The sequence below is a fragment of the Odontomachus brunneus genome, unplaced genomic scaffold, assembly GCF_010583005.1.
Source record: "Odontomachus brunneus isolate Ranch 3 - 2012 unplaced genomic scaffold, Obru_v1 Obru_scaffold_107, whole genome shotgun sequence".
NCBI classification, from domain to species: Eukaryota; Metazoa; Arthropoda; class Insecta; order Hymenoptera; family Formicidae; genus Odontomachus; species Odontomachus brunneus.
In genome coordinates this window covers 401-26,699 of record NW_022639557.1, presented here as the reverse complement: position 1 = coordinate 26,699, position 26,299 = coordinate 401, and the positions used below count along the sequence as shown (strand labels likewise).

The 26,299-nt window shown below is 43.1% G+C and overlaps 1 protein-coding gene across 2 annotated transcripts in view; it reads right to left on the bottom strand.

The window, feature by feature from the left end:
* Window positions 1–21,186, bottom strand: part of LOC116849145 — a 93,959-nt gene extending 72,773 nt beyond the window's left edge. For both annotated transcript variants that reach the window (XR_004379090.1, XM_032826023.1), the window contains exon 1: window positions 20,812–21,186. Coding sequence is in view for 1 of the 2 variants with exons in the window: in XM_032826023.1 (XP_032681914.1) it covers window positions 20,812–20,871 (60 nt within the window). In the remaining variant the exon portion in view is untranslated. The remainder of the gene's footprint in view (window positions 1–20,811) is intronic.
* Between the last annotated feature and the right edge of the window lie 5,113 nt (window positions 21,187–26,299).

Sequence of the window (26,299 nt, the reverse complement as noted above, 5' to 3'; positions counted from 1 at the left end):
GGGGGGGGGGGGGGGGAAGCAAAATGGACTCGGTTAGCACCGACGGTGCTGGCTAACTAATTCTGCTTTTTTAACGACCGTCTCTATCTCTTTCTGGGTCATTGATCTAGTTGCAACACAGAGGGGAAATTGAGTTAATCGCTTTAATTAAACCGAGTTGAGCTCGACTGATACTGATGCAACCCGGTGCGCTCAGCGATCGACCGCGGTGCATTGGCGGCATCGAAGAAGAATCGTCCGTCGAACAACGACCGTTATTTGTCCGACAAACGTTTGTTTTGCAAACAGGCAGTTACATTTGCGGCAGCGGTGTGCGTAAAACTAATGGCGGTAGCCATCGAACAGGCGTGCGCGTCCCTCTCGCGTTCCGAATGGCTCGCACACTGTGTCCGAGATATAACGCTATCTTTATTATTATTCAAATAGATAAGGCCTCAGTTTTTTGATGAAATAGGACGAGTTCTGCTTGAGCGAGGATTCGTATTCGACGGCGCATTTTCGCGAACAAATGTGTGCTTGGGTCTTGATGTTCGATTCCTCCACGCAAAAGTCGGTACGGTAAAATTCATCCGCAAATATCACACAGATTCAAACGTTAAATTACTCCGAGTATCATTGAATTAATGATAATATTGGTAACGATCCAACAGTTCATTATTAAGTTGCGAGTGCCGCCAATTTTACTTGCTCGATATCTCCCGCGAAATGTTGCCCGATTTTAAACAAAGTTTCGAAGCTGAGAAAGTCACTGTAGCGCACGCACACACGTGAAACAGCGGGACGCGCAAACGCACCGTCGACTTTGAATCTCAGTCTTGAGACAGAGCGAATCACTCGATTATTTTATGAGAAGTCACCAATTATTGTATTTTTTAAGAGTCCGAGAGAGATAGAGAGACGCGGGGAGAAATTGCAATGAAATTTACCGATACATTTCCCTTTGTGATCAACGGATCGTGCGTGACGTGCGTGGAATGCGCGAGACAGAGGAGGAGGAGGAGGAGGAAGAAGAAGCAGAAGAGGAAGAGGTGCCGCGCGAAATGGAGGGGCGGAAAACGAATCCCCGTCGGCCACCACCCGGTGTGTGCATCTCGTTGGCGTTAATTTCGCGAGCTTCCGCTTCGTTTCCGAGGACACCGGTGTCGACCGGGCCCAGCCGAGGGCTCCTCTCGTGGGCACTCTCGGCCCGGCGAGGATTATTCTGTTAGAGCGCACGAAATTCTCGATTGTGTAACGGTCGCCCGCGACCTCGCGTCAAATCGTCGCTCTCGACACACCACATTCGGCATCCAACGTGCGTGATGAAGGCGTAATCGGCGTCTCGACGGCGGGTCCTAATTATCGTTAATGAGTTCTTCGTAAGAAAGAAGAAAAGGAAGGAAGAAAGAATGAGGAAAGTTATGAACCTCTTCGGGGAAAATGTTCGGGCAATTGTATACACACGTGCGACGTTGTTCTGTTTCACGTTAGGTTTATTAGTCGCTACGTGCGGACAGCGAGTCGGGGGAGGAAGTACTGTCTTTCTGTTTCACCTTTGAAATGTGTTCACGCGCATGCAATATTAGGCGACGAAGTTTAATCGTATTCTATGTAAAGAGGCGCGAGAGAGGAAGGGAGAGAAAGAGACAGAGAGAGAGAGAGAGAGAGTAGCGCGTGCGAAGCAAAGTAATCGAGGAGAAATATCGGGAGAGATGTGTGCGTCCGATAGGCGAATCGAATGTATGTGTGTGTGTATGTGCGTGTATTTGTGAGAAAGGTAGAGAGGGAGAGAGCGAGACAAATAGAGAAATCGACCGATGAAAACTGATGATGGGTCAAATAAGCGCCGATGTACGATCGATCATAAAGAAGAACTTGTGTTTTTACGTGAGAATAAGTGTATCCTTCTTCGTGATTGATTGCACGACGATTGTTTGAACGACCGGCCGTCGCTCTTTATCGGTCGATTTTTCTCTCTCTCTTTCTCTCTCTGCGAAAACAAACGAGAGAAAAACCGGAGCGAGCGAAAGCGTCGAGACGGGAGGAGAGGGCAGTATAGAGATGAATTCGAGAAGCGAAAGGAAGAAATGTATAATTCGATGGGTCCTGTGCAAGTTTCGGTTAAATTCGCGAGACGTCGTCGACCTATAGATTGAATTGAAAAGAAAGACGACGCGACAAGCGAGACACTTTAGATGATAAGTTTTTAGGCGAAGTGAAATTTTTAGCAAACTTTCATTATCCAATTATATCGCTATCGAACATCGTGATATCTAGCAATTTGTTAATTGGGATTTTGAGAGGTGCGAGACGTACGAGTATAGTCGTGGCCTTTCAACACGAGAGAGAAAGAGAGAGAGAGAGGGAGGAAGGGAGGGAAGGAAAGAAGAAAAGAGGGAGGAAGAAAAGAAGGAAGAGAGAAAGAGAGAGAATGAATGACGAAAGTACGGTTGAGGAAGTAATATTCTTTCTTCTTGCCGACTCGATTCACGGCATCAACAAAGAGATTGCTATTTCGAGCGAGCGAAAACAAAAACTGCATCTCACGCGGAATTCGTTCAGCTCGGGCGAGTCGCTCGGCTGATTGAGTTATCAAACGAACGCTTCGCGCGACGCCCCGAAGAATCGGAATCGAGTTATTTAAATTAATACAGTCTAAATCGAGCGTCGTTTGTCGTCATCGTCGGCGATATCGCGCCGGGCGAACTTTGTAAATAGCTCTTATCGGGATATCACCGAGCGTCGCGCAAATAAGACTCTCAGCAATCTTGTCTCAATGAGAGCGAGTCGTCGGCCCGATCGCGACACCGTCCTGCTTCTGTCGTGATCGTGCGAGACGTCAGCAGCAGCTCGTAATCGCGGCGAAGTTTCAAAGTCCTCGAAGTGAGTCCTCCGCAAATGAGGAAGCGATGAAAAATGGGGAAACACACGATAGCGGAGACTGATCGTAAAAAAGAAAAGAAAACCGAGATGTATCCGTTAAAACGATCCGACCGTTGGTCGAAGTAGTTGAGACATGAATAGTTTAATGTTAGCGTTCGACCTGTTTTCTACTGGATCTGTGCAGTCGGGCCGAATACTCCGGAAATCCCGCCTCGTGTGTGTTCGATTCTTCGTCCGTGACTTCCCCGCTCGGAAGTGCTTCACGTGCGGAATTGCAGGCCGTCGCGACACGTGACGTTGAGATCGAGCCGGCGACTGCCAGATAAATCTAGTCACGTTGAGCCGTGATAACGAGTGAGATCGAGTGACGATCGACCGGCCCATCCGGATCCAGCATCATCACCGACGACGTCGTCCTCGTCGGCGAATTCTCAGCGCCGAGGAGGGCGACGACGGGATAGATCGAGACTCTGTCTTTCTCTCTCTCTTGGGCGCAATGTGATTTCCCAAGGTGTTCCAAAAAAAAAAAAATAAGCAACTCGCTCCCGCCCTCGCGACGAAATTGCGACGCGGGGAGGAGCGGTTGCAAAAGCGGGGGTCGTGCGCAACCCCCGGAGAAGTTTTCGTTTCTAAGCTATAATTATAATCGTACTGTTAACGAGATCGGTATGTCTAGTCCGTCGCGGTGGAGGGGAGGTCGAAAGGTTCTTCATCGTCTCTCCGATCGATCGAGATTCTAAGTAGTCGCTTCCTTATGTTTTTCCTTCCTAAAAGCAACTCCTCCCCACTCCCCTTTTCCCGAACTCGGAGGGACCGACGACTCCTTCGACTTTCCTCGGCCCCGTGTACCGCGAAGCGCAAATTTTCGTCGATGTTATAAAGGAAACAAAATTTAAAAAAAAATAGAAAAAGGAAAAAAGTCGTGGTGGTTAGCTATTAAACACGCCTATAGTATGCACAGACCCGCGAACCGAATGTAAAATTGCGAATTGAATCAGCAGGGGACAGCAAACACGCCAGCAGGGATGTCTCGCCGTTGTTCATAGGCGCGTTATCCCGCGGTCAGCCCTTCTCCGATGATGTGTGTGAAAAGTGCGGAGGTGTTATTCGTGAGAATGAGAGGGAGAGAGAGAGAGAGAGAGATATGAATGAGTTCACAAGAGTGTGTGCAAAAGAGATAGTGATGCGATAGAAATGAGGGTGCGTATCGCGAAGTTCGCACGACGATGGAGGGGGAGGGGGAGGAGGAGGGAGCGCGACAAGTGTAGAGGAGAGAATAAAAGACAGAACCTGTCGCGTCGCGCGGCAAGTTCACGCAAACAGCAAAATGTTCAATCGTTCGTGGCGATGCGCGAAATGCGGGCGAAAATGGAAAGAATGCGAGAACGAAAGAGAGAGAGAGAGAGAGTTAGAGAAAGAAAATGGATAGAGAGAAATTGTTGGGACTCCTTTCTTTTTTCAAAGTAATCGATCGATGTCGTAGGAACAGTGTCGTTTAAAGTAGTAAATCGCTTCTACCGAGAGAAAACGCAAACGGTATCAAATCTCATTCTTGAGGGGGAAAAGAAAAGAAAAGTAAAAAGTGAGAGTTCGTCGCGAGAAGTCAAGAAAAGGAGGCAGAGAAAAGGGAAAGGTGAAGGAGACGAGAGTGGAGGCAAAGAAAACAGTGCGTATGAGGAAAGATCGCGCGAGTTCGTGCCGCACTCGGAGAGAGGCGCGTCGCGCTGCGAAATTGCACATTTCGAATGCGAGTCACGTTCGTTCGAGCGCGTCATGACGGGCGAGGGAGAGAAGAAGAAGGAAGAAAGAAAGAGAGAGAGAGAGAAATTAGAGAGGATACGCGGAGAGTTTCGTTCTTTTTTTCTTTTTTTTTCTTTTTTTTTTTATACATTATAGAGCGTCGTACCACACTATCACATAGGGAAAAAAATAAAGAAAAGACATGTTCGTTGTTCACCGCTCTGGCTTGCTAGGAGAAAAAAGAAAAGCAAACGATGTAACACACAACGGGCTGGCGCGGAGGCTGCTCGGACCGTGGGGGTGTTTTTGTTTTTGAGGGGGAAGGGGGGACGAAAGAGTCTCGTCGAGGAGAAGATCGCGAGAGCACCCCCGCCGAACAGTGCTCCACCCTGCCCCCGATATAAATCGGCAACACTTCGACATTGCAAGATTATTGGTGTACTTATCACGCAGTTTTCTACAAAATAAAGAAAACGGTTTTGACAAAAAAAAATCAGAAATGTGAGAGAAGCATTTGCGCGTGCTGATTATTTCATGAGGACACCCTTCCCTGTCCCTTGATCCATTCGCATATGAGTTCGTAAGTGCATGCTTTTGTCAGTTTATGAATCTCGACGAAATGTCGAACGAACAATTTAAAGTTGTGTCTTGCTTTTTAGTGTCAACGCGAGCGCTTGAGTATTAACTTTCAATCAATACACAGTTTTACTCTTACTCGAGGCTGCGAGAATTAATCAGCTCTAGTTAAAGTTTTGTTCTTAAGTTTTTTAATTTTCTTACAAATGTAAGTACGCGAAGAAGAGATACTTATCTGCCGCCTTTCAAAGGGTAATTCCACAACTGGTTATTGAAGAGGAAAGGTATTTCTGTTGCTGATTGTTTTCATAAGTATTTAATTATAACGTACCGAAGTATATAGCCATTTAAGGTAAGTATCCAGCTGTCAGTGGATAAAATAATTCGGCAATTACGTGCCGAACGACCGAGATACGAAAGTCGGAGCGTTTAAGGCCTCTACGTACACGCCACGGCCATCTTGGTTAATGAGACGAAGAAACATGTATGCTCAAAATTCTTGCGGAATACATCGAAATAAAAAAGGTTTCCAGACAGCACACATCTCCAAGAGACATCTTGTGGACATTCTGAAGATGTCCTCAGGACGTCCCTTGGAAGGTTTGTGTTATCTGGGTTATGTATTCATAAAATGACACGCGATCGATTGAACACATTGTAAAATATTCCAGAAACTTTCCTTTTACTCTAGTCACCAATAAATAACCACGAAATTAACATGACGTCAAAATCATGAGGAAAGATAGGTCAAAAAGAAAAATAGCGTGTTATATTAATTTTATTGATAGAATAAGAAGAAAGTTTATTGATAGAATAAGAAGAAAGTTTTCGGAATATCTGATAAATGTATTTAATCGATCCCAAGGGTCGCTTTTGGACGTATCTTCGTATTTGAGCGTATTTCGCAAGAATTTCAGGCATAAATGCGTCTTCGCGTTACGTTGACGTCATCAGTCGAGAGCAGCGCGGAGAGGGATTAATGGATTTATTCTGTGACACTTAATGACAGTGTCGTTATTGTCGTCAAAAAGTTACACAATAGGCCTACAGTATATTTGTTTTGCGCAACAAAAACGTAATATTAACGACACTTAACAGTTAAGATCCATCTACAGTAGCCGTAAGAGTATAGCAGTAAGAAGTAAGAATAAGAAATTGATCAATCACAATCAAATGTGAGAAGAACAATCAACTACGAATGGTTAATTTTTTTACTCTTCTAACAGTCATTCTCTTACGGCCATCGTAGGTGGATCTTTACAGAAACCTTAACAGTCGCTTGTGGCGACCCGCAAGAGAACCCGCAAGCTGCTGAGCGCGCAATTACGGTTGTTTAAATGCGTCCGCATCCGCGGCTATCCGCACGGGGCGAGGTCGCTTAATGAACGTGAGAGACCGACGCGAGAGAGCTCGGCGAGGACGACGCGAGGGTGGCCGCGAGGCAGAGGGGCTGAAACGCGGAGGGAGACTATATACGACGTAAAGGCGGGTGGCGTCCGCGTATATTTGGGAAGCCGCGCATCCGGAAATAGAAACGTTCCCTTCTTGCCTTACCTTATGAATGCGCCTCCACTTTGCTCCCCGTGCGCTCCCCCGACATACGTTCTCTTTCCGATTTCTCGGCCGCCCCCGCGTCTCATGAATACCGTCGCCTTGCACGCACTCTCCCCTCCCATCGCGACAACCGAATACGGGGAAAGAAAATACGAGATAAAAAGAAAATGGAGAGCCGACTCTCGTCGTTTCTTCGCTGCGTACGACTGTCTCGTCAGCGAATCGTCGATTCGAGATCTCTGGTATTTAAGTTGCGAGGCGCACTCGTTGAATCCGTCTCCGGATCCCGCGCCGCAGCCATCTTGATTGATGTCGTCAGAAGCGAGGAAATGCATGCTCAAGATCTTTGCAAAGTATGTTGAACTGAAAAGATGTATCTAGAAAAATGACACTTGCAATCGATTAGGCACACCTTCAAACTATCCCAAACACTTTCCTGTTGCTCTAACAATTAATATATAACTATAGAATAAACGTGACATACAAGTTCATGAAGAAAAATGTAGGTTAAAAGGGAAAGTTGCATGTCACTTTAATTTTACGGCTACTTGTGTTTTATATTTCAGTAATATTTTGCAAGTGTGCCTTAATCGATTGTGTGATCATTTCTTGGATATATCTTTTTGTTTCGATGTACTCGAAAATTTTGGGCATGCACTTCCTCGCTCTTACATCAAGAATTGTGTGAAGGATCAGGAATCTTAAACTAGAAGAAAGAGATCCGCTCGCGAGGAGAGAAAGAGAGAGAAAGAGAGAAAGAGGGAGGAGGGAAGAGAGCGAGAATGAAATAAATTTTTTGAAAATTGCAGATCACAATGTTAGCCGAACTGGTTGCGAGAATTTCGCGCGAATATGGCGAATGATAAAAAACATATTGCCGACACAGTTATAAATATTTCATCGAAATTTCCTAAAGAACCGCGTGTATAATATCGAGAGTAAGGCCGTCGCGACAAAGTGAATCTGAGGTCAAAAGCGCGTTCGCGGTTGAGTTTCGCTGGGCGCGTTTTTCGTATCTCCTCTCTTCACGAGCTCTGCTCTGCTCGTCGCTTTTTCTCTCGCGCGATGATCGAGGTTGAAAATAGCTTATATATATTCTTGGGCTAAGGGAAACGCTAGCAAACGGCAGTCCAGCGGATCGCCCGGCTTTTTCGTTTGGACGTGTGCGACATGCGTATCTTCGAAAAGAATTTAAGTGCTACAAATAATTTAAATAACAAACGAGCGAGAGGTGCAAGACGCGCAGACCGCTTCGCGAGCGAGATTGAACATCACATAAGTCTAGTTATAATAGCTTTAATTATAATAATAATATATATAATATAATAATAATAATAATAATAATAAATATAACAACTTTAATTGTAATATGATTTCAATTTTATTCGCACATAAAACCGAGAATTGTGTAACTCTCAATCTAGGAAATGGTAAGGTATCGTGTGCGTACGTAGTAAACCAACACATGACGCATAAACAAGATCACCGATCTCGCGGAATAGCGGCCTCAACGCTTCGGCAATTTTGATACGACATCGATACATTCAACTTCAACTGTCTTTTCCCTTTTAGAGAAGATTCCAAAATTATTCCAGCCAGAGTCGCTACGCGCAAGAATTAAGCACAGTTATAAATGCAAATCCAATTAAGAAAAGGAAAAAAAGTGAAAACTTATAACGGACGTTTGTTACACTGCGTGTTTGCGCGGTATATTTTCGGGTATCCGCGAATCATTCGCCTTCGCTATCGCGAGGCCTTCGGACCGGCCGTAAATCGCGGAGGATCGAGGCGACGAGTTTGTTTTCCTATACGCCGCGAATCCAGATGGCCGCGCGTTTTATTCCAGCGACAGCCGCGAGTATCATGCGGTGCGCACGGAGCACGCTTGACCGTGTCATAGCGCGTGTATTTTTGCCCGACGAGAGAATTCGGACGAATCCGCGAACACATCCTCCGCGTGTGACCTGTCGAGGAATCGCCAGTGTCGATCTCTGCCATCATCCAGAAAAAATCTCGCGAGCGGCGAATGATATTTTCCAAGGTAGGAAAATGCGGAATATCGAACATTCAGGTGTTGCCGACTCGCCGCCGGCGTTTTGAATCTCGTTGTGTGTTGTTATTAAATTAAAACATTGAATTACGTAATATTTTTTTCGCAGATTCTAGTTGAAACGTAGCGCGCGAAATGTACTCGAATGCAGCATTGCTGCTTTCGGAGCAGTTGTTAAACGCATTCCGCGGATAGCTCGCCGTAACATTCGATGCGAGCGGAATTCCTCGGTTCTCCCCTCGACTCGGCTCGCGCGATTACACATGGATATGGCAGATTTTTATTTCGGGCCTCACAATCCCGCGCGCGTAATCTTGCCGGAGCCTGCGATTTTTCTTCGTCCGGATGTGTTGCGTCGAGAGACTCAAAGTTGGCCGTATCGTGAAGACGCGTCACTCAACGGGCCAAGATTCGCTTTGAAGATCGGAAGCTCGTACGCGAGTGTCGAGCTCAAAAAACTCTCTCTCTCTCTCTCTCTCTCTCTTTTTCTCTCTCTTTCCTCTCTCTCTTTCTCGCTCTCTCTCAACTGTGGATCGTCGATCATCGACGCCGACCATTGATCTCGCACTAACGATCGCTTCTCGAGAGTTTCTCCGGCCTATAAAAACAGACGCGATCCTCGAGTGGTACGGGTCTATTCGCGGCATTCTCCAGGCGCGAAGGCCTGCATCGAGGCGAGACTTGATTACCACTTATCTTAGTGCGCGATAAGTCGCACTCATTTTCCTACGGGTGTTAACGTAAAAGATGTCAAAATACCTGGACACTACACAGAGAGAACGATTTGTTGAATCAAATAAACGTTTCCTTGGAATGGTCCAAACAAATTTTTTGGTTGACACAACAAAAATATTTCTTTGAAACTAAACCGCAAATAAAATTTTGTTCGATCAATCAAAAAATTCGTTTGAACCATTCCAAAAAAGTGTTTATTTAATTCAACCAAATCGTTCTCTCTGTGTACCCAGATAGACGTTCATGATTATCACGATCGGAGATAATTGATGATGAAAACTTTACGATTCTTTATAACCTTACAATTCCCTTTTAATTACATTTATGAAATAAATATACTGTATTCAATTAATTATTAAATTTATATAATTTAATAATGTAAATTGTTTGTTGTTAATGCAGTAACAAATTTAGTAAAAATTACGCTTAGATTTTTGTACTAATTATATTTATCGCATGATATGTTGTTCGAGATCAATTTTGATCAATCTTTTCGTATTTCTTTCGCATTTCTGCTTCATCATTCAATGTGATAGATATGAGTGCAATCTGATTTATTAATCATAAGCGACTCAACGTTGCCCAATTTTATAATTTATTACACTTAAGGTTGCTATAAAATTTACGTATAACAACATTCATAATAGAGATAAATAATGATGAAATTGGACTGTGATTTCAGAGTCACAGTGGACAGTAGAGGGTCAAAGCGGCCAACCTCAACCACCGGGATATCCGCAGGACGAAGTCGTTTGTCGATTCCAAGAGACCCGAGAGAGGATCTCCATGCGTTTCTCTTCTCTCGGGTGTCTTTCTCTCTTTCCTCGATGTTTTAAGAAGGCGAAAGCCTACGACGAGGATCTTCCTCGTCGGGAAGCCGCCGCCTCGGCCGCCGCGGAAAAGGACGCGGCCCATTCGCCGGCGTGTCTATTAATACCGGAATATATTTCAATCGATCGAAATAAATCGGCGGACGCGCCGAGTACGCACGTTGCGCGTGCGTGGACGCGTGTGCGGCTTGCGTGGGTGCAGCCGCGAGCGCGCGGGGCCCAAATAGACGACGGAAGGAAGAACAACGGCGCGGTCGGGGCGCGTGCGCGCTCCGAAGCGTTGGGCGTCGCGACGCCTTCTTGAATGAAACCGGCGCGGCAGTCAGTCGCATCGAGGCATCCACCCTCGCACCGTTACCAGTTTTCTCGAGGGCTACCAGCCCAACAGGGGAAGCTACCAGTCCCAAGGGAGGTCCGCGATCTCAGGACGCAGTCGGGACGGTCTTCGAGCACGAGGCGCGCGTTTTCGTTCACGAGATGGATCGCGAAGGGTCCTCTTAAACTGACGGACAGACAGACGTGACCGAGAACACCGATCCGTTTCGTCGAGAACTCGGGATAAGGGTAGTCTCCGAGTCGAGGAGATCGCGAATTTGAATTGGAGCAATTTCTTCCTTCGAATCTCGAATTTCCTCGCGCAAGTTTCTGAAAGGAACAATCGCGAGTCTCGTTAAATCTTTCGATTGGAATCTTCGATTGCAATTTTTTTTGCAATGGGAGATGATCCTCCGCTTGTTTTACAATGGCAGGCACGCGAAAATACATTTGCCCGTGGCGTCCGAAAAAAAATCGAGGGTCGAATTTATATTTATATTTCAATCCCGGCGCGCGTCATTCTCATTTCCGTTCGAATCCCGGCGCTTTCTCGTTCGACCTCTCTCGTACGCTTATCCTTGGATTTGCAACTCTGTTTCCCGTTCTCTGAATCTTCGACGCGAACTCGCAATGCTTCGTCTGCAAGTGCGGAACGTTTTCGCGCGCCTTCGCGACCACGGCGAGGTTTCCGGCCGAGCAACTCAAGATCCCTCAAGCGGATTCCCGTGGACGCTGAGATTACGAATTTCGAGGAAGTCAGGAGGAGAAGAGGAGCTACGAGTCGAGATGTATCATCCTCACAAATGTTACGAGCGGGAACGAAGAGGGTGAAGAAGACGAGACGAAACATCGGAGCGTAAATTGGTTCTTTCTAAACCTCGACGGTACTCGATATAGACGAAAAGAAAAGTTTCCTTCGTCGTACTAACTTTTTATTTATCCCAGACAGCTCAAATGTTCAAACTACATCTCTAGAGACATCTTAAAGGACGTCTAAAATAAACAAGACACCTTTTAGACACCTCTGAGACGTCTAAAAGACATTTTTGTGCTGTCTGGGTACATTCACGACAAAATTTGCCCTACGATATATCAGGAAAGGATAATTACTAGATCTTAATCAATGATAATGTCGATTTTCCATTTTAATTCTCACGAGCAAAAACAGTACGATTGCGCGCGTAGAAAAAGTCTCTGTAGAAAGAGAGACGACGTTGGTTTCTTCAAAATATAACATTCTAAATTACTTCCTATTCTTTCTCTCTCTTGTATGCGCTTCCTGACCCGCGAAAATTAAGTCCTGAACGAACTTTAAGAACATTCACGGGGCTGCGTTTCACTGTTGCGTCGCCATTATGTCGAAAGCGCGCTGTGTTGGAAAATTTGACGCTAGGAAAGTTGCGAAATTCCAAAGATCAAATATCTCTCGGATGAAACTCGGACGTACATAAGTAAATCTTATCAGTATCAGTTGGAGAGTCAGTTGCTGTCAAATTAATAGTGTTTTCAGTCAACAGCGCTGAAAATATCTCCCTATAATCCTATCTATCACAACGCGATGTCGAATTAAAGGGCGATTTTTCTGTTATCTGTTTCTGTGTGTTTGCTAACATTATCACGGCCTCATTCGTCGTAACGGAATTCGCGTCGTAAAGCCGTAAAACAGGGCGATTTGAGTTAGTGTAATCGAGCCTCGTCGAGACAATCGAGTTGAAATACGCGCACCTCAGACGGACATGTATGCTGGTGCACGTCAAACAACATTAAATCTTCGAACGACGTAGAATAATATAGACGTAAGACCCGCCGTAGGGCTTAACGTGGGCTTGGGGAAGTGCCAGGGAAGTATCCCACATGTTACTAAACTTTACTCTCGTTACATTTACGGGGCGTCTGAATTACGCGTCTCGCGACGCCGGCCGGATATCGCGACAAGTGATATTTTAATAACGAATCTCACAGCGATCCGATTTTTCCGTTGACCCGTGGGCTCTCCTCTCGCATGTATTGTCGTGGCGATAGTCAAAATGTTACGTACACATCTCGTCCTAACGACGCGAACACGCGGATACGAAAATAGACTGAATGACGACAGACACAATCTCAAACGATATCAAGTATAATAATAAAAATGCAATTAGAGATTGTCATTTTTTGTCATTTTCTTTCATTCTAAAGTATAGAAAGAAGTGCGAAAGTATTCACACAGCGCGGCAAAACAGAATTAACGTATTAATAATAATGATCAGAGCTTTTTTTTGGAAGAAGAGGCGCCGAAGCTTACAAGATGGAAATGAAAAGGAAACATACTTGGGGATATTTCGAAACAATATTGTCTTTGTGCACTACGAATTTACATCAATTCTGAAGCAGTTTCAAAACTTGGTTATGTCCTTGTACACTTCAAAAATACTATTCGTGAACTTTTAACAATTTTTTGAGGATTTTGTTTTCACGAAAAGGTCACGGTGCGTTTTGCCAAAAAGAAGTCCTCATAATGACAAATGTCAATAGTAATAGAATTTCCATCGCATACATGGATTTTTGGTGATTCTAACGATTAGATTAGAATAATTGCTAGCAAAGGGAGTGTCCAGAAAATAGCGTAAACTCTTTAACAGACATCTTAAAGACGCGTAAGAGACGTCCAAGTAAAATAGAAGGTCTTTGGGACGTCTTTAGAAGTTATGCTGTCTAAGGGTACTTGGTCAGAATTAAATAATAGGGAGAAGCGATAATGACAGAACAATTACTCGCTGTCATTTCGAACTCGCGCGCCGCGCGTCATTTGACGGGCTGGTCTCTCTCGCCAACGGCAAGCCGTGCGACAAAATTGCGCTCGCGAATTAATTCGCGTTGCAACGCGCTCGCCATGCTCGAATGCTCGCCCAAAGTGCGGATTCGCGACGGGCATATTAAATGTTCGTATATGTATTCGCATGGGATATGAGTATCCGTTACGTAAGGAGGATCTTAATATAGCAAAACACTCGCTGGATCTCGGCCCGCGTTTCGCGAGTGGATATTCGAACAACATGGTCGTGGGGCGGCGGAGAACGCGCGCTGGATTTGATCGCCGAGTCGTTTTTCAACGTGATCGCGTTGGATAAGTGAAGAGCGGAAAACGTCTCTTTCCGAGACTCGTTCTGATCGTTTGTACTTGATCCTGTCTGGCGAACGAGGAGAAGAGAGCGCTGCACTAAGAGAGAAAAATAGTTAATATGTTTACAGTTATTTTTTGGCCCAACCATACTTTTTGCAGCAAAATGGTAGCAGTAACATGCATATAAGGTTATTACACTAATATTATAGAGTAGAATTGAATAAAAAAATAGTTTCCTCGACCATAATTTGTAGTAATTATTTCTCCGTGTATATAGTTACAAATATCAAACATTTTTTTCTCAGCGTGATGACATTGCGATTCCTCTCGCGAAAACGCGCGCTCTCTCCTCCTGCTTGTCCGCAAAATTAATCGCGGATTCACACTCGAGATTAATTCGCGATTCGTCGGGTCGGGATTAATCTGTTCTCGGGAGGTATTCGAGGGAGGACGCGTGAATTAATGCGTTTGCCTGATTTACAAAAGGATTAGTTCAGAACTGTGAGATTTACAGGGCGCGAAGGCGACGCGCGCGCGTGTGTGTGTGTGCATTCGCCCTCGCGTCTTGGACAGGCAAATTAAAGCCGCGGCCGCGCTTTCTCCTTGATACCAGAATTAGTTCGGACAGAGTGGCGCGTTGTTGAAAGCGACTCGAACGGGAAACGATACGGCGGATGAGAATCGTGAGGTTCGCGCGAAGATGCACTAGACAACGTGTATGCCTCAGCATTTATTTATGATTGGGTCAATCAAAGAAATCAATTCGACTTTCCGCCTTCTACGACGGTAAATCGGCCACCTTCTATACGAGAAAGCTTGATAATAACAGCGCCAGGACATTGGCGCCGAGACATAAATAATACAACGATTACTCGACTGATGAATGATTTATTTTAATTGCAGTGCAGTCAAATTTGATTGTGTGAAAAGTGGAATGTATGATTTATAGATCGATGCGAAAACTTTGTCATTTCTCTTTTAGGACTCTAAGAAGATTCTGTAAAGAATAAGGTTCTAAGAAAATCTTAAGAGATTAGGTACTAGATATTAGATTGGCACATAACGTTTGTCATTCTTCTCTCAAGATTCTAAACAGATTTTAAGAAGAATAAGATTCTAAGAGGATTCTCGCATAGAAAGTTTGGATATTTTAAAAGGAAATCCTCGTTAACTAAAAAAATTATCGAGTCAATGTTACTTATTTCGTAAAAATTACATGAAAAAAAGATTTAATCAGTTTAACCAATTCTGACGAAATATGAGCGATTTCGAAATTCCGGTTGAAGTTATCGAAATTCAGCCTAACCTATCAAAACTTCTAGTTAACTCGCACACTTTAACATAAACTTTATTTTCCCTGCTCTTCCAAATTGGATAATAACTTTATTTTCCCTGCTCTTCCAAATTGGATAATTTTGTTTTCTGTTTTATCCGACAAACACGGATAGATACCTTCCGCACCATTCTAATATCAAGCTTTCCTGCGACTATTAATCTTGTGCGTTATGCGTGAGGTGAGCAACTCTAATTGTAACGTTGAGGCGTGCACGAGACATGTCACGAATCCTGCGAGTTTCGATCGTACGAGTTGCGACACGCAGAATCCGGTGGTGTCATCGTCGGACGGGGGCGAGCGGAGACAGGCGTCCGCGAGAGAGATCTCGTCGATCTCTTCGCCGTCGGCGTATTATTAGCCGCGAAAGTCGTGCGTTCCGCGCGAGGCGTTAAAACGGTAACAATTATGTTGATTGCGGGCGCGCCGGGATGGGAGGTCCGTGTAAAATCTATCTTCCCCGCACGAACCCGCCGGCGCGGGCTGTCCTCGTGCGGCCCGTCACACGATCATTTCGCGTCATTTACTAAACAAACAGACTGACGGACGCCTCTTCCTCGTATATTTTCGACCTGCCGTATGTGCCAAGATCTTACGTCGGCTTGATTGAGTCGCGAGAAATCACGCCAGGCATCGCCGATTAGTACGCGCTGCGCGCACAAGATAGTTCGCGGGGCGCAACAGGTATGTCATTGTTCAGAGACATGCGAGACGCATTGTATCTTCGTTCGCGCGCGAACTCTACGTGCCCCATTTTTAACGGGGTCTCTTGGATCGGCTAAGGCCGTCTCAGTTCGTGACACGCGCCGAGGTTTAGAATAGAAAAAAATAAAAGCAAACTAACAAAAAGAAAGAAAGCTACGAGAATCGCGCTTCGCGTTGCGCGAAATGTACACACGCAGTATTTGCTAAAGTCCATATTTTTAATTTAAATTATACACACACGTATATGCTCGTGTATGCTCTGAGAAGAAAATGTTTGGTATTTGTAACAATAATCGCACATAGAGAAATAATTATTGTAAATTATGGTCAAGAAAATCATTTTGTTTATTAAGTTCTATTGTATAGGACTTAAGTTTATTAAGTTCTATTGTATAAGACTTAAGTTTATTAAGTTCTATTGTTAATGATAATAATCTCATGTACATATTGCTATTTACTGTTTTTGTGTTAAAAAAACAAAAAATGTGGTTGGCCCAAAAATGACTATATAATTTTAGTTAGATCAATCCTATTTTTTATCAGACCAGTTCAACACATTCGACCCGGTGAAAAATCGAACATTTTTCAGGATTATCGACGCGAGAGTACCGTCGGAAGAAGAGACTGGATGATGAGACGGTGAAAAGTAACAAAACCAGGAAAATTCGCGATCACGAGCAATATCCGGAGTGTCGGACGAGGGTGTGTCTTTTTCCGCTTTGCTGCCGCTGAGATGGAGTTCGCCAGCAAAGGGGAACAGGCCGATCCTCCCGCACGAGCAAATAATCATCGACGACGGCGGACATGCAGCAGCCGCGGCGTCAACGGAAGCATCTTTGAGCTGCCGCGAGTAAGTCTGCGCGCGTAAGTCAATTCAGTTCGATGAGACGTGATCAGAAAAACTCATGGAAATAGTCTCGCGACATTATCGATAATTTCTTTCGCGGTAGTTTTGTGTTTTGCGAAGGTGATACGGCAAAGTTTGTTTGCTGCAAAATTGACCCGACCACGCCTGCTAATTTGTACTTTTGAAAGCTTTAGAAATTTAGGAATCATTAGGCTATTGATTTAAAAATCTGGTCTGTTAATTTAGAAGCTAATTAGTTACTTATCAGTATTTAAAATTAATAGATTTTATTAGTCTATATAAATTAATTAATATCCATCTAATTAAGGTTAAATTTTTTAATCAATAGCCTAATATTTAAATTAAGTGCCAATAATTTTAACTGATAATTTTGAAGTCTAGTAATCTATTATAATTATAATTTTATGAATCATAGAAGATAAATACTATATCGTAAGATAAGTTCCAAAGATGAAAATATAGACTAGAAGATTAAGATCCATATTAACAGTTGTTACTTGAGATTTGTTTCAAGTGAGATTTTTAGATTTGAATTTGAAGTCAGATGTGAGTTCTTCAGTGTAATAAAGAGCGATTACGACATAACGTCGTATATATCACACTGAAAAATTTTGATCTAACTCTGAATTCAAGTCTGAATATCTCACGTGAAGCAAGAGTTTCAAGTAACGACTATTAATATACGGACCTAAGAGATCAAAACTTCAAAGACAGAAGTTCGACGATTTGTATAATGCACGGCCGTAGTAATTTAATTTCATCTGAAATTCGCTCTCGTCTTGAGAATTGAGATTCACCTTGTATTCGAATGAGTATCTCGTATTCCTCGGATTTAATATAATGTCGGCTAAATATCGAGAAGTGCTTTTGTGTTTTGCGACGATCTGCGCAAGCTCTCTCTCTCTCTCTCTCTCTCTCTCTCTCTCTCTCTCTCTCTCAAAATTTAACGTCGAAGGAGCTCTGCAGAGCACGCAATTGTTGAGATAATCGGATCTGTTGGCTCGCAGCCGGGCGCGTATCGAATCTCGTCGTAAACGTCGTGCGGTTAATTAATGTGTACCAGCGTGCGAACATATCAACGCGACGACTGCGTCGAACGCAACCGATTTTCGACGCGTGTCGCGTCTGTCGTCGAGGATGTCGGTCGGCCATACCGAATGATACACTCCTTACGACGTCGTTCGGTTCAAAGTCAACGACCGACGAGCGAAACGGCGGTACCTAAAATAAAGGTGGGCGAAGGGGGTGAACGCGCCTTCATCCGCGTTGGTGAATTTATGTCGGTCGATTTATCCCGCTCGCGCGCGATTTATTCTGAAAAATCGTGTCTGCCGGGTAGAGGCACATACACACACACACGCACACGCACAGCGGCAGAAGCGGAAGTGAATGGTTCGAAGGTAATTTAGATATATCCTTACGTAACGTACGCTCACATCCGGGTGAATTATAACGGTACGGTATTATCGAATCACGTAAAAGCGTCTATCGTGCAGACACTCATCTATCTGAGACCAATTGTTTGTCTAGATGGAAACATAAAGTAAAAGTACCAATGACTTATAGACTGTGTCAAACTGAAGAAAATAGTTGCCTACCATTTTACAAACAATCATGTAGATTTTTAGTTATTAATTAAAGAGTTTGGCGCACTGTCGCGCGCATAATCATGCGCCAATCTTCTTCAATTAACAACTCAAAACTTTACACGGTTTAATTGCGAAGTGGTAGAGGAATCGTCTGTTCGATGAGTTTTACTTACACCACGAATGTGTCACGAATCGTCACATCCTATATACATTCTTCATTGAAAGTTCAAATACTCATGTTTACAGACCAAAACAATAAGAGTACCTAAGATTAGGTAAGTGTCCGGGCATTGATATTTTTACCTTACAGTCGCGTTGAGCTGATTCAATAAAGACCAATCGCAGCAAGGAATAATGCGTGAGGCTAATAATAAAAGAATTTGTCACATAGATGAACCAGCCGAGCGAACTGCATTTTCGCTCGACGGATTTCCATCGCAAACATTTCGCCGACGAGCTGTTAATTAGCCGCGACTCCCGATACTTGCCGCAGTCGTTCGTTGGAATCATCTCGTGTGGAAGGAAACGAGAACACGATCTCGAGAGATCGACTGAAAACAGAATACGTAAAGAGGAAGGAGAGAAGAGGGAGAGAGAGAGAGGAAGAGAAAGGGAGGGAGAGAGAGAAAGAGAGAGAGAGAAAGTCCGGCGTATCTGCATCTTCATCCGCGAGAGCGCAGATCGGAATCCGTTTCCTGCCGTCTATTTTCGTCGTAACGAGATGCAGCCAGCGCGGGAGGAGAGGCATTGTTAGAGAGCTCGCTCTCGCGATCAATTAAGCGAGGCTACCGCGAGCGTTTCCTGCTGGCCGTTTCGCGCCTCGCCGGCTCCTCGATTTCTAAACCCTCAGCGAGACCAGATATGTTATATCGGGCCAACGCTATAGATTTGTGTGACACTTATAGTAACTTTCGCATATATTAAGAGCCGTATTATTGCCGAACGCATGACACAAACGAGCCTCGCGATTCCTCGTTTAAATCTCGAGATTCGCTCCATCATTACCGGCCATCACGCTCGACGGATTGCCACGTGCGAATCCCGGGTATATATCTCCGTACGATAAATGCGACACTAAAACTTGCTTTCCTTCCCTCCTATTCGGCCGACTATGACGGCGACGATATTCGGTGAGACATGAATGTTCGCTTCAGATCTCTTCGATGAGTCACCGCACAGTGTGTACATCTTAACGCTAGAACTACCAAAGCAGTCACAATGATTGGTTTTTAGTCTATGTATGCACAAAAAAGAATTTCTGTATGCGTTTCCTATTAACTCCTGAAGCCTTTGACCAATTTGAGCCAAATTTTGAATTATTAAGAGCCTGCGGGAAATATAGGCTATATGAAACTTGAATACCTCACTCTCTCTCCCCGATTTCATCCCCTTGATACTTTGTGACAATTTGAATTTAGATGTTCTAGATACAACAAGCCAGAACAAAGTCAGATAATTCAATTGATAATTCAAACTAGTTTCTTACAAAAGCTAGTTAAATCTATGGTGCATTTTATAATTTTAATTGACGTTGAATAAGACTGAGAAAAAAGATATTTTTTCTCGCTTGCATTGTGTATTTTTTTTAAATCTGTCATTTTGGCTGCTCTGATAGAAATAGGTTAATTATCGATTATTTTAATGTTAGACGCGCGCGATCCTGAGTCGAAATTTTGTTTCCACATTAATCCTGCAAATTTTCTGTCCAACTTGAAGGATTAATGGAAAATTTCGAGATATAACATTATATAGTTTTATTGACTTACTTTGACGTTATATATAACTAAATGATGTTTCCTCCATATTTGAAATTGAAGAATATAATATTGAAGCGATATAATATTTATGCAATCTATTCAATCTACTAGCATTTTAATCTCTTCTTCATTTTAATAAGCGATGTAACAATTACGCAACTGAACTGCAGATAGATTATATGCGATAAGCAAATATTAAATGGGCAAAAGCGTATAAATAAAACAATATATTTTTATTCTTGTAATTTTTTTTCTGCTTCAAAAGTCCCGATTGAAGCTCTTAAAAAAGCTGATAAGAAAGCTGCAAAGGTAAAAGTAACAATTGAGTGTCCAATAATGCTGTTTGCTAATAAAGTTTTAAACTTGGATTCCGTACAGTAACAATGAGGAGAATAAGCGAAAAAAGACGTCGACAGATGTTAACGAGATGAAACCCGCGACCCAAGGAGCATTATTAGACAAATAAATATCAGTAGTTACGAGACTTATATTTTAATAAAGGGCCGATATTCATAGCTGTAGATTAATTACAATTGTTCATTGACAGCATAATGAATTACAGACTCATATTTACAGACCGTTATTTAGGTCCATTTTGTTCAATATTTTTATTACATAAGTAGAAATATCCTATCTAATTAACGAATAATCAAAGATTTACGAAGCTATAATTATTTGTTAAACAATGATAAATTACGAATATTGGCCCCAATTTCGACTCAGGCATTATTATTCGATAATTTCGAGAGATTTCCGTTAAAATCGGAAACATTCTGTATAGTGATTTAACACACCTGAAAATATCGATGTATATTGCACATCTGTCCCAGCGTCCTATGTCCTCCGTCTTCCATCCTGGCTTCCAGTATCCAGTATCCCGTTCAGGATCCCGGTTACTTCGTCGTGGCACTCTGGACACTCACTCATGGCACTGACACTCGCACAGATACGATTGGAGAAACACGCATTAATGAACTCGATGCCAACAAGGTCCCGATCGAGCACTTTAACGTCCGATGGATATGATAACTCACGCACACGTGCTCCGCGTCGCGGTATATGCGCGGCTCGTCGGCTCGAAACATAATAACTGAGTTACAGTAAACTTCGTGTGACTGTACCGAAACAATGGATAAGAAAGGTCTACGTCATCTCCCATCGATCTTCAATTGTTGCCGTCCGCCAGTCAAGGACACGTGTACAATGCTGCGCGATAGCCGAGAGAGATCACAACAATCCACGCTCCCCTAAACATTCCGCGTGTATCGTCTTGAATTTGTTAACAATTCTTTTTATCACTTGTGTCTTGAAAGTCATTGTTATTAAACTGAATCCAAGATTGCTGTGTACACACATCTGTTAGCTTTGTCGCTTCCATTCCTATTGAATCTCCAAGAGAGTCCCATCGAAATGTTTAACTCTGGTAAAAATGGCAATAAATATATCATAAAAAAGAGCGCTTGTCGTTTTACTTACCCGTTAATCTTATTATTTACCTCGCATTAATTATTATTATTTATTATTTCCCTCATTAAAATTTATACATTCTGTCTGCTGTCAAGCAAGTTGTATAATTAATGTGCTGCTCATTGAAATGGAGAAAAAATTGACACACGGATAGAATATTGAAATATTTAATAATTTAGAGAGAGAGGAACAAGTCTTCTCTTTTAATAGAAAATATTAACAGAGAAAGCAACAGTAGGTTACCATTTCTAATGATAAATGCAGAACAATATTTTGTATAATATTGTATCGCAAGATTATCTATTAATTTCTTAAGATTGAACTTGTAGAGATAATGTAAAAGCAAAACTCGGGATCTCAGAATGTGAGAAATATAATTGACCTAAAAAAAATATATATATTATCCGTTAATATAATTATATGTAATATAATACGTATACGTATTATATTATATTACATATTATAATTATATGTAATATAATACGTATACACATTATTTTCCAAGGATTACGTAACTCTGCGCACGTTAAGGTCGCGCAACATTAAACCGGCCGAGTCTCTGCCTGACCTGCACCCCATTATTTATTTAATCGCGCGTTTGAAGTTTACTACATTATAATATTTATATTTTATAGACAATTTTGTAACATTTAATTATTTTATATGCTTTCCAAAATAATGCTTATTTTTCATAACGATTTTATAACGTATTTCTGTACGGAATTATATTTAAGAATCTTACTTGAAATTTTTCACTCTCACGAAAGCGAAAAACAAGATCAGCTGGGTTGCAAATTTAGTATCAAGTGAGCCACGAGAATAAGAATAACGGAGAGCAGAGTACGTATTGTAGAATTTTTCGGAATCAACTCCGATTGGAATTATTCCGTTGTTTCCCAGATTTCTTTCCTAGAAAAAACAGAATTATTTAGATCGGAATCGATCCCGAAGGATTCTATGACACAGATCGGTATTATCACGGGCGTGCTCGTGTAATTACGAATATGAGAGTGCGCGGCATCTACGAGATGCCACGTTCAATCCGCAAACTATCGACCACCTCGACTTCTCCATAATCAGGATGTTCAACTCTAAGTTCCGTACGAAACACATTTTATTCGATTTCAGAGAATCATAATCTTGCTCTTTTTCATGATATGTTTATTGTCATTTTTACCAGGATTAAACATTTCGATGGGACTCTCTTGGAGATTCAACAGGAATGAAAGTGTTTCCGTACAATATTTTTAAGGATTGCGCATTCTTAAAAATATCGTACGGAACACTTTCATTCCACTTTCATGTTGAATCTCCAAGAGAGTCCCATCGAAATGTTTAACCCTGGTAAAAATGACAATAAACATATTATGAAAAAGAGCGAGATTATGATTCTCTGAAATCGAATAAAATGTGTTTCCCCTAGGTGCCAACGAGACACGCCGTGATACGCCGCATTGGGCACGCCTATGCACAGTTAGTTATCCAAACTGTAGGGTGCAACTGTGCAAACAGAGATCCTCGAGCTTAGACGCCGTCCTTTCCGAAGCCGCGCGGCCGGCTGTTCCCGCGCCCGCGCTGTTCCCCGATGACGAGACGTCTTGTCGCACACCTGATGGCCCGACTCGCCGTCGATGTTTTTGCAGACACCGACAATTTGCAAGCGAGACGTTGTAACAAGGCGCGCGACGCATATCCCGACGTCGTCGTCGTTGTCGTCGTCGTCGTCGTCGTGGCCGTCGCGATTTCCAGCGCGGCGAATGGCCCGCTGAAAGGGACGAGGGAGAAGGTAAGGCGAGCGTTCACGACGGGCCAGGGAAAATGTGGTGAAACGGTGGATTTAGTCGCTCGTACCGGGTACGAGCAGGCCGTGCAACACTGTTGCTTAGGATTATTTCCGTCATCGTTTCTCTCACACCGTCGCCTGCCGACCGCCCCCGCTTGCTGCCGGCTTCTGCGCGCTTATGCGCGTGCCAGCGTTTCTCGTAAATATCGTTCGGATCGTGAACCTTTTGGTCACGGCGACAGCGACGGCGACGGCGACGATGGCGTCGCCGGCGAACAGGCGGATATGAGGGAAATGCGAAACGGCAGTCACTTTTGCAACTATTTCATGAAAACCAAGTTCCCTTCCCCCTGGCCTGTAGAGTGGACGCGCGAAAATGGTCCGCCTGTTTATTCGCGACACGACGGAGTCGCGACGATCTGGCGACATACGCGTATTTCCGCTACCTAGACGAAGGAAACGGAGTCGAACGGAACCATTTTTATCGTTTCTGCGTGGAATAAGATGCGAGTCGAAATTGTGCAGATCCTGGTAATCAAGTCGATTTGCTTTGCAAAATATATTGTACTTGCGTTAAAATCGATTCATATAGAAATTTTTCTGTCGAATTTTTAACACTTCTGAACGTTAATTTAACATATTGTCGTAGTGTCATTTTGACCATTCCACGTGGAGTTCGTATTCACCCCTTCCAAGTGTCAAAATAACAAAACAGTGTCCAAGTGCTACATTCTTGTGTTAATTTTTGACATACTGTTTGCTTACATATTTAAATTAACACAAAAATTACAGTGGATAAAGGGAGACATGCAAAATGTGTTAAATTTGAACACAAAATTTTCCACAGTGTAGGCCTACTATTCAGTTATTCTATTACATTATTTTACTAAATTGCGACTGTGTTCAGTCAAGTTGAATTTTGCTTTGTTCATGCAACTAATCTCGTTGAGACGCGGGAAGAAAAAAGATGCGATCAGTCCGCGTTTGTGGACATTGCTCGAGAGAGACGTGTCGCACTGGAGGAGATCGACAATCGTCGCGACCGTAATTGCGATCACGATTGCACGCACGCGCGCGCGCGCATTTGCGGAAGACGAGCTATACCGTGAGACGGAATCGCGAGTGTTCGCGCGTCCGGGTAATTATAGTCCGTCCGATAAGAAAATTATGAAAGACCCGAGGGCCAGGGACGACGGAGCGAGGGAGTGAGGAAGCGCGGTCGTTCACGCCACCGCACTCGCGACATTTATTCGAATAATCCTAACTACCGATGCCGCATCCTGCCACATCCGGTCGCGAGCCGGTACCCCCGTTTCCCTAATTAGCCTGCTATATCCGTAGCGGCCGGCTGTGTGAAAATACGGATGCATTCGCTTCTTGCGTGTGAAATATTACGTCCACCCGAGTCGAAATATTAGCCCTATTTTCCAACTGAACTTTCTAACATTGGTATATCAGTATGCGCGCGTATGTATGTGTGTGTGTGTGTGTATACAAGTATTTAATATGGGAATCGAAAATCTTACTCAGCGCTTTTAAATGATAGAAATAAAATGCCGCTTGTACATTTTAAAAAAGATTCTTTTACAAAGACGGTAGAAGCTGGCAAATACAATCAGACAAGACTGATGTACACTGAAAAAAGGATTTAGTTATGGAAACCAAAATTTGGTTAAAGTGGGATTAACCAAATGATTGATAATTGCAATAAAAAATTTTAATTGCTTAAATTACTAAAAAAGTCAAGCAAAATAGTAAGACAAAATCGAATGTTTTGATTATAATTATCAAATATTTGGTTGATTTAACCATTTTAACCAAATTTTAATTTTGTTAACTAAATCCTTTTTTCAGTGTAGTCTTCAAAGCGTCAAAGTAGGCGTTGTCTCAGTGTACGTCTAACGTTAAAACCAACTAAAGTATTATCCGAAATCGTCACTTCTAGCTTCTAGTGAGTCTCGCCTTCACGTTTCATAAAACGGTCTAACTTACTTGGTGGACACGCTTTCGCGCACCGACGCGAAATTACGTAATGCGCGTTGATTTAGGGGCATAAACATTAGCGCGTGTGCGACTCGCGCGCAAGAGATCGTCCGTGCACATAATAACCGCGGAAAGTATAAATTTACCGTAAGAGAGTAACGTGCCGTTCCGCGCCGGCGATCGGATGACCGACGCGAGCCAGTCCTCTAGCAATGTTAGGGCATGCTGCAACGGTGCAATGGACATGCGTAGGTGCAATATGCATCTATCTAGTGTCACCGACGGATTTCGTCGCGCGTTAACGTGCGCGAGATCCTGGCATATCGCCAGAGCTCATTTCTAACCGATTAAACGGCTAAATTCCCGACCGATCGTACCGATCCACCCAACTTTTTCCGCCATGCTGTTCTAGAAGTTATTAACGCGATCTCTCGTGCGTTTTATACGCTGGGTCGGACGGAAATGTCGTGCGCACACCGGAAAGATCATTCACGACGTTGACAAGCGCGCATTGGATACGCGTTTCAGATATTTTGATCGAATCAGGGAGAAGCATATGTATGTATAAAATATGTAAAATAAATACAAGGTATGCTCTTTAGATTGAGAGGCTTAGGGCCGATATCCATGGTCGGATCTTATATTTAAGATTTTTAAATTCCTTTCCAGACGCTATACGAATCGTTTTATTGGTTACTAAGCATCTGAAGATGAATTTAAAACGATTAAATGTAAGATGTAGTCATTACTTGAACTTTTCAGGTAGCAAGGTGACGTTAAAAGACGTCATTAAGATGTCATTAAGATGTCATAAACGTTTTAATAACGTCTTAATGACGTCTTTAGACGTCACCTTGCTACTTGGGTTGTCACACGTAAGAAACTTAAATCGGAATTTAGAGTTAGATTTGAATTTTTTTATTGAAATCATATAATAACATATAATAAACATTATATTTGCAATCGAGAATTAGCTGAAATATTCATCTAATTCTATATTTAAATCTGAGTATTTCATTCGAGACAACCTAGGCAGCACAGTTTACTAA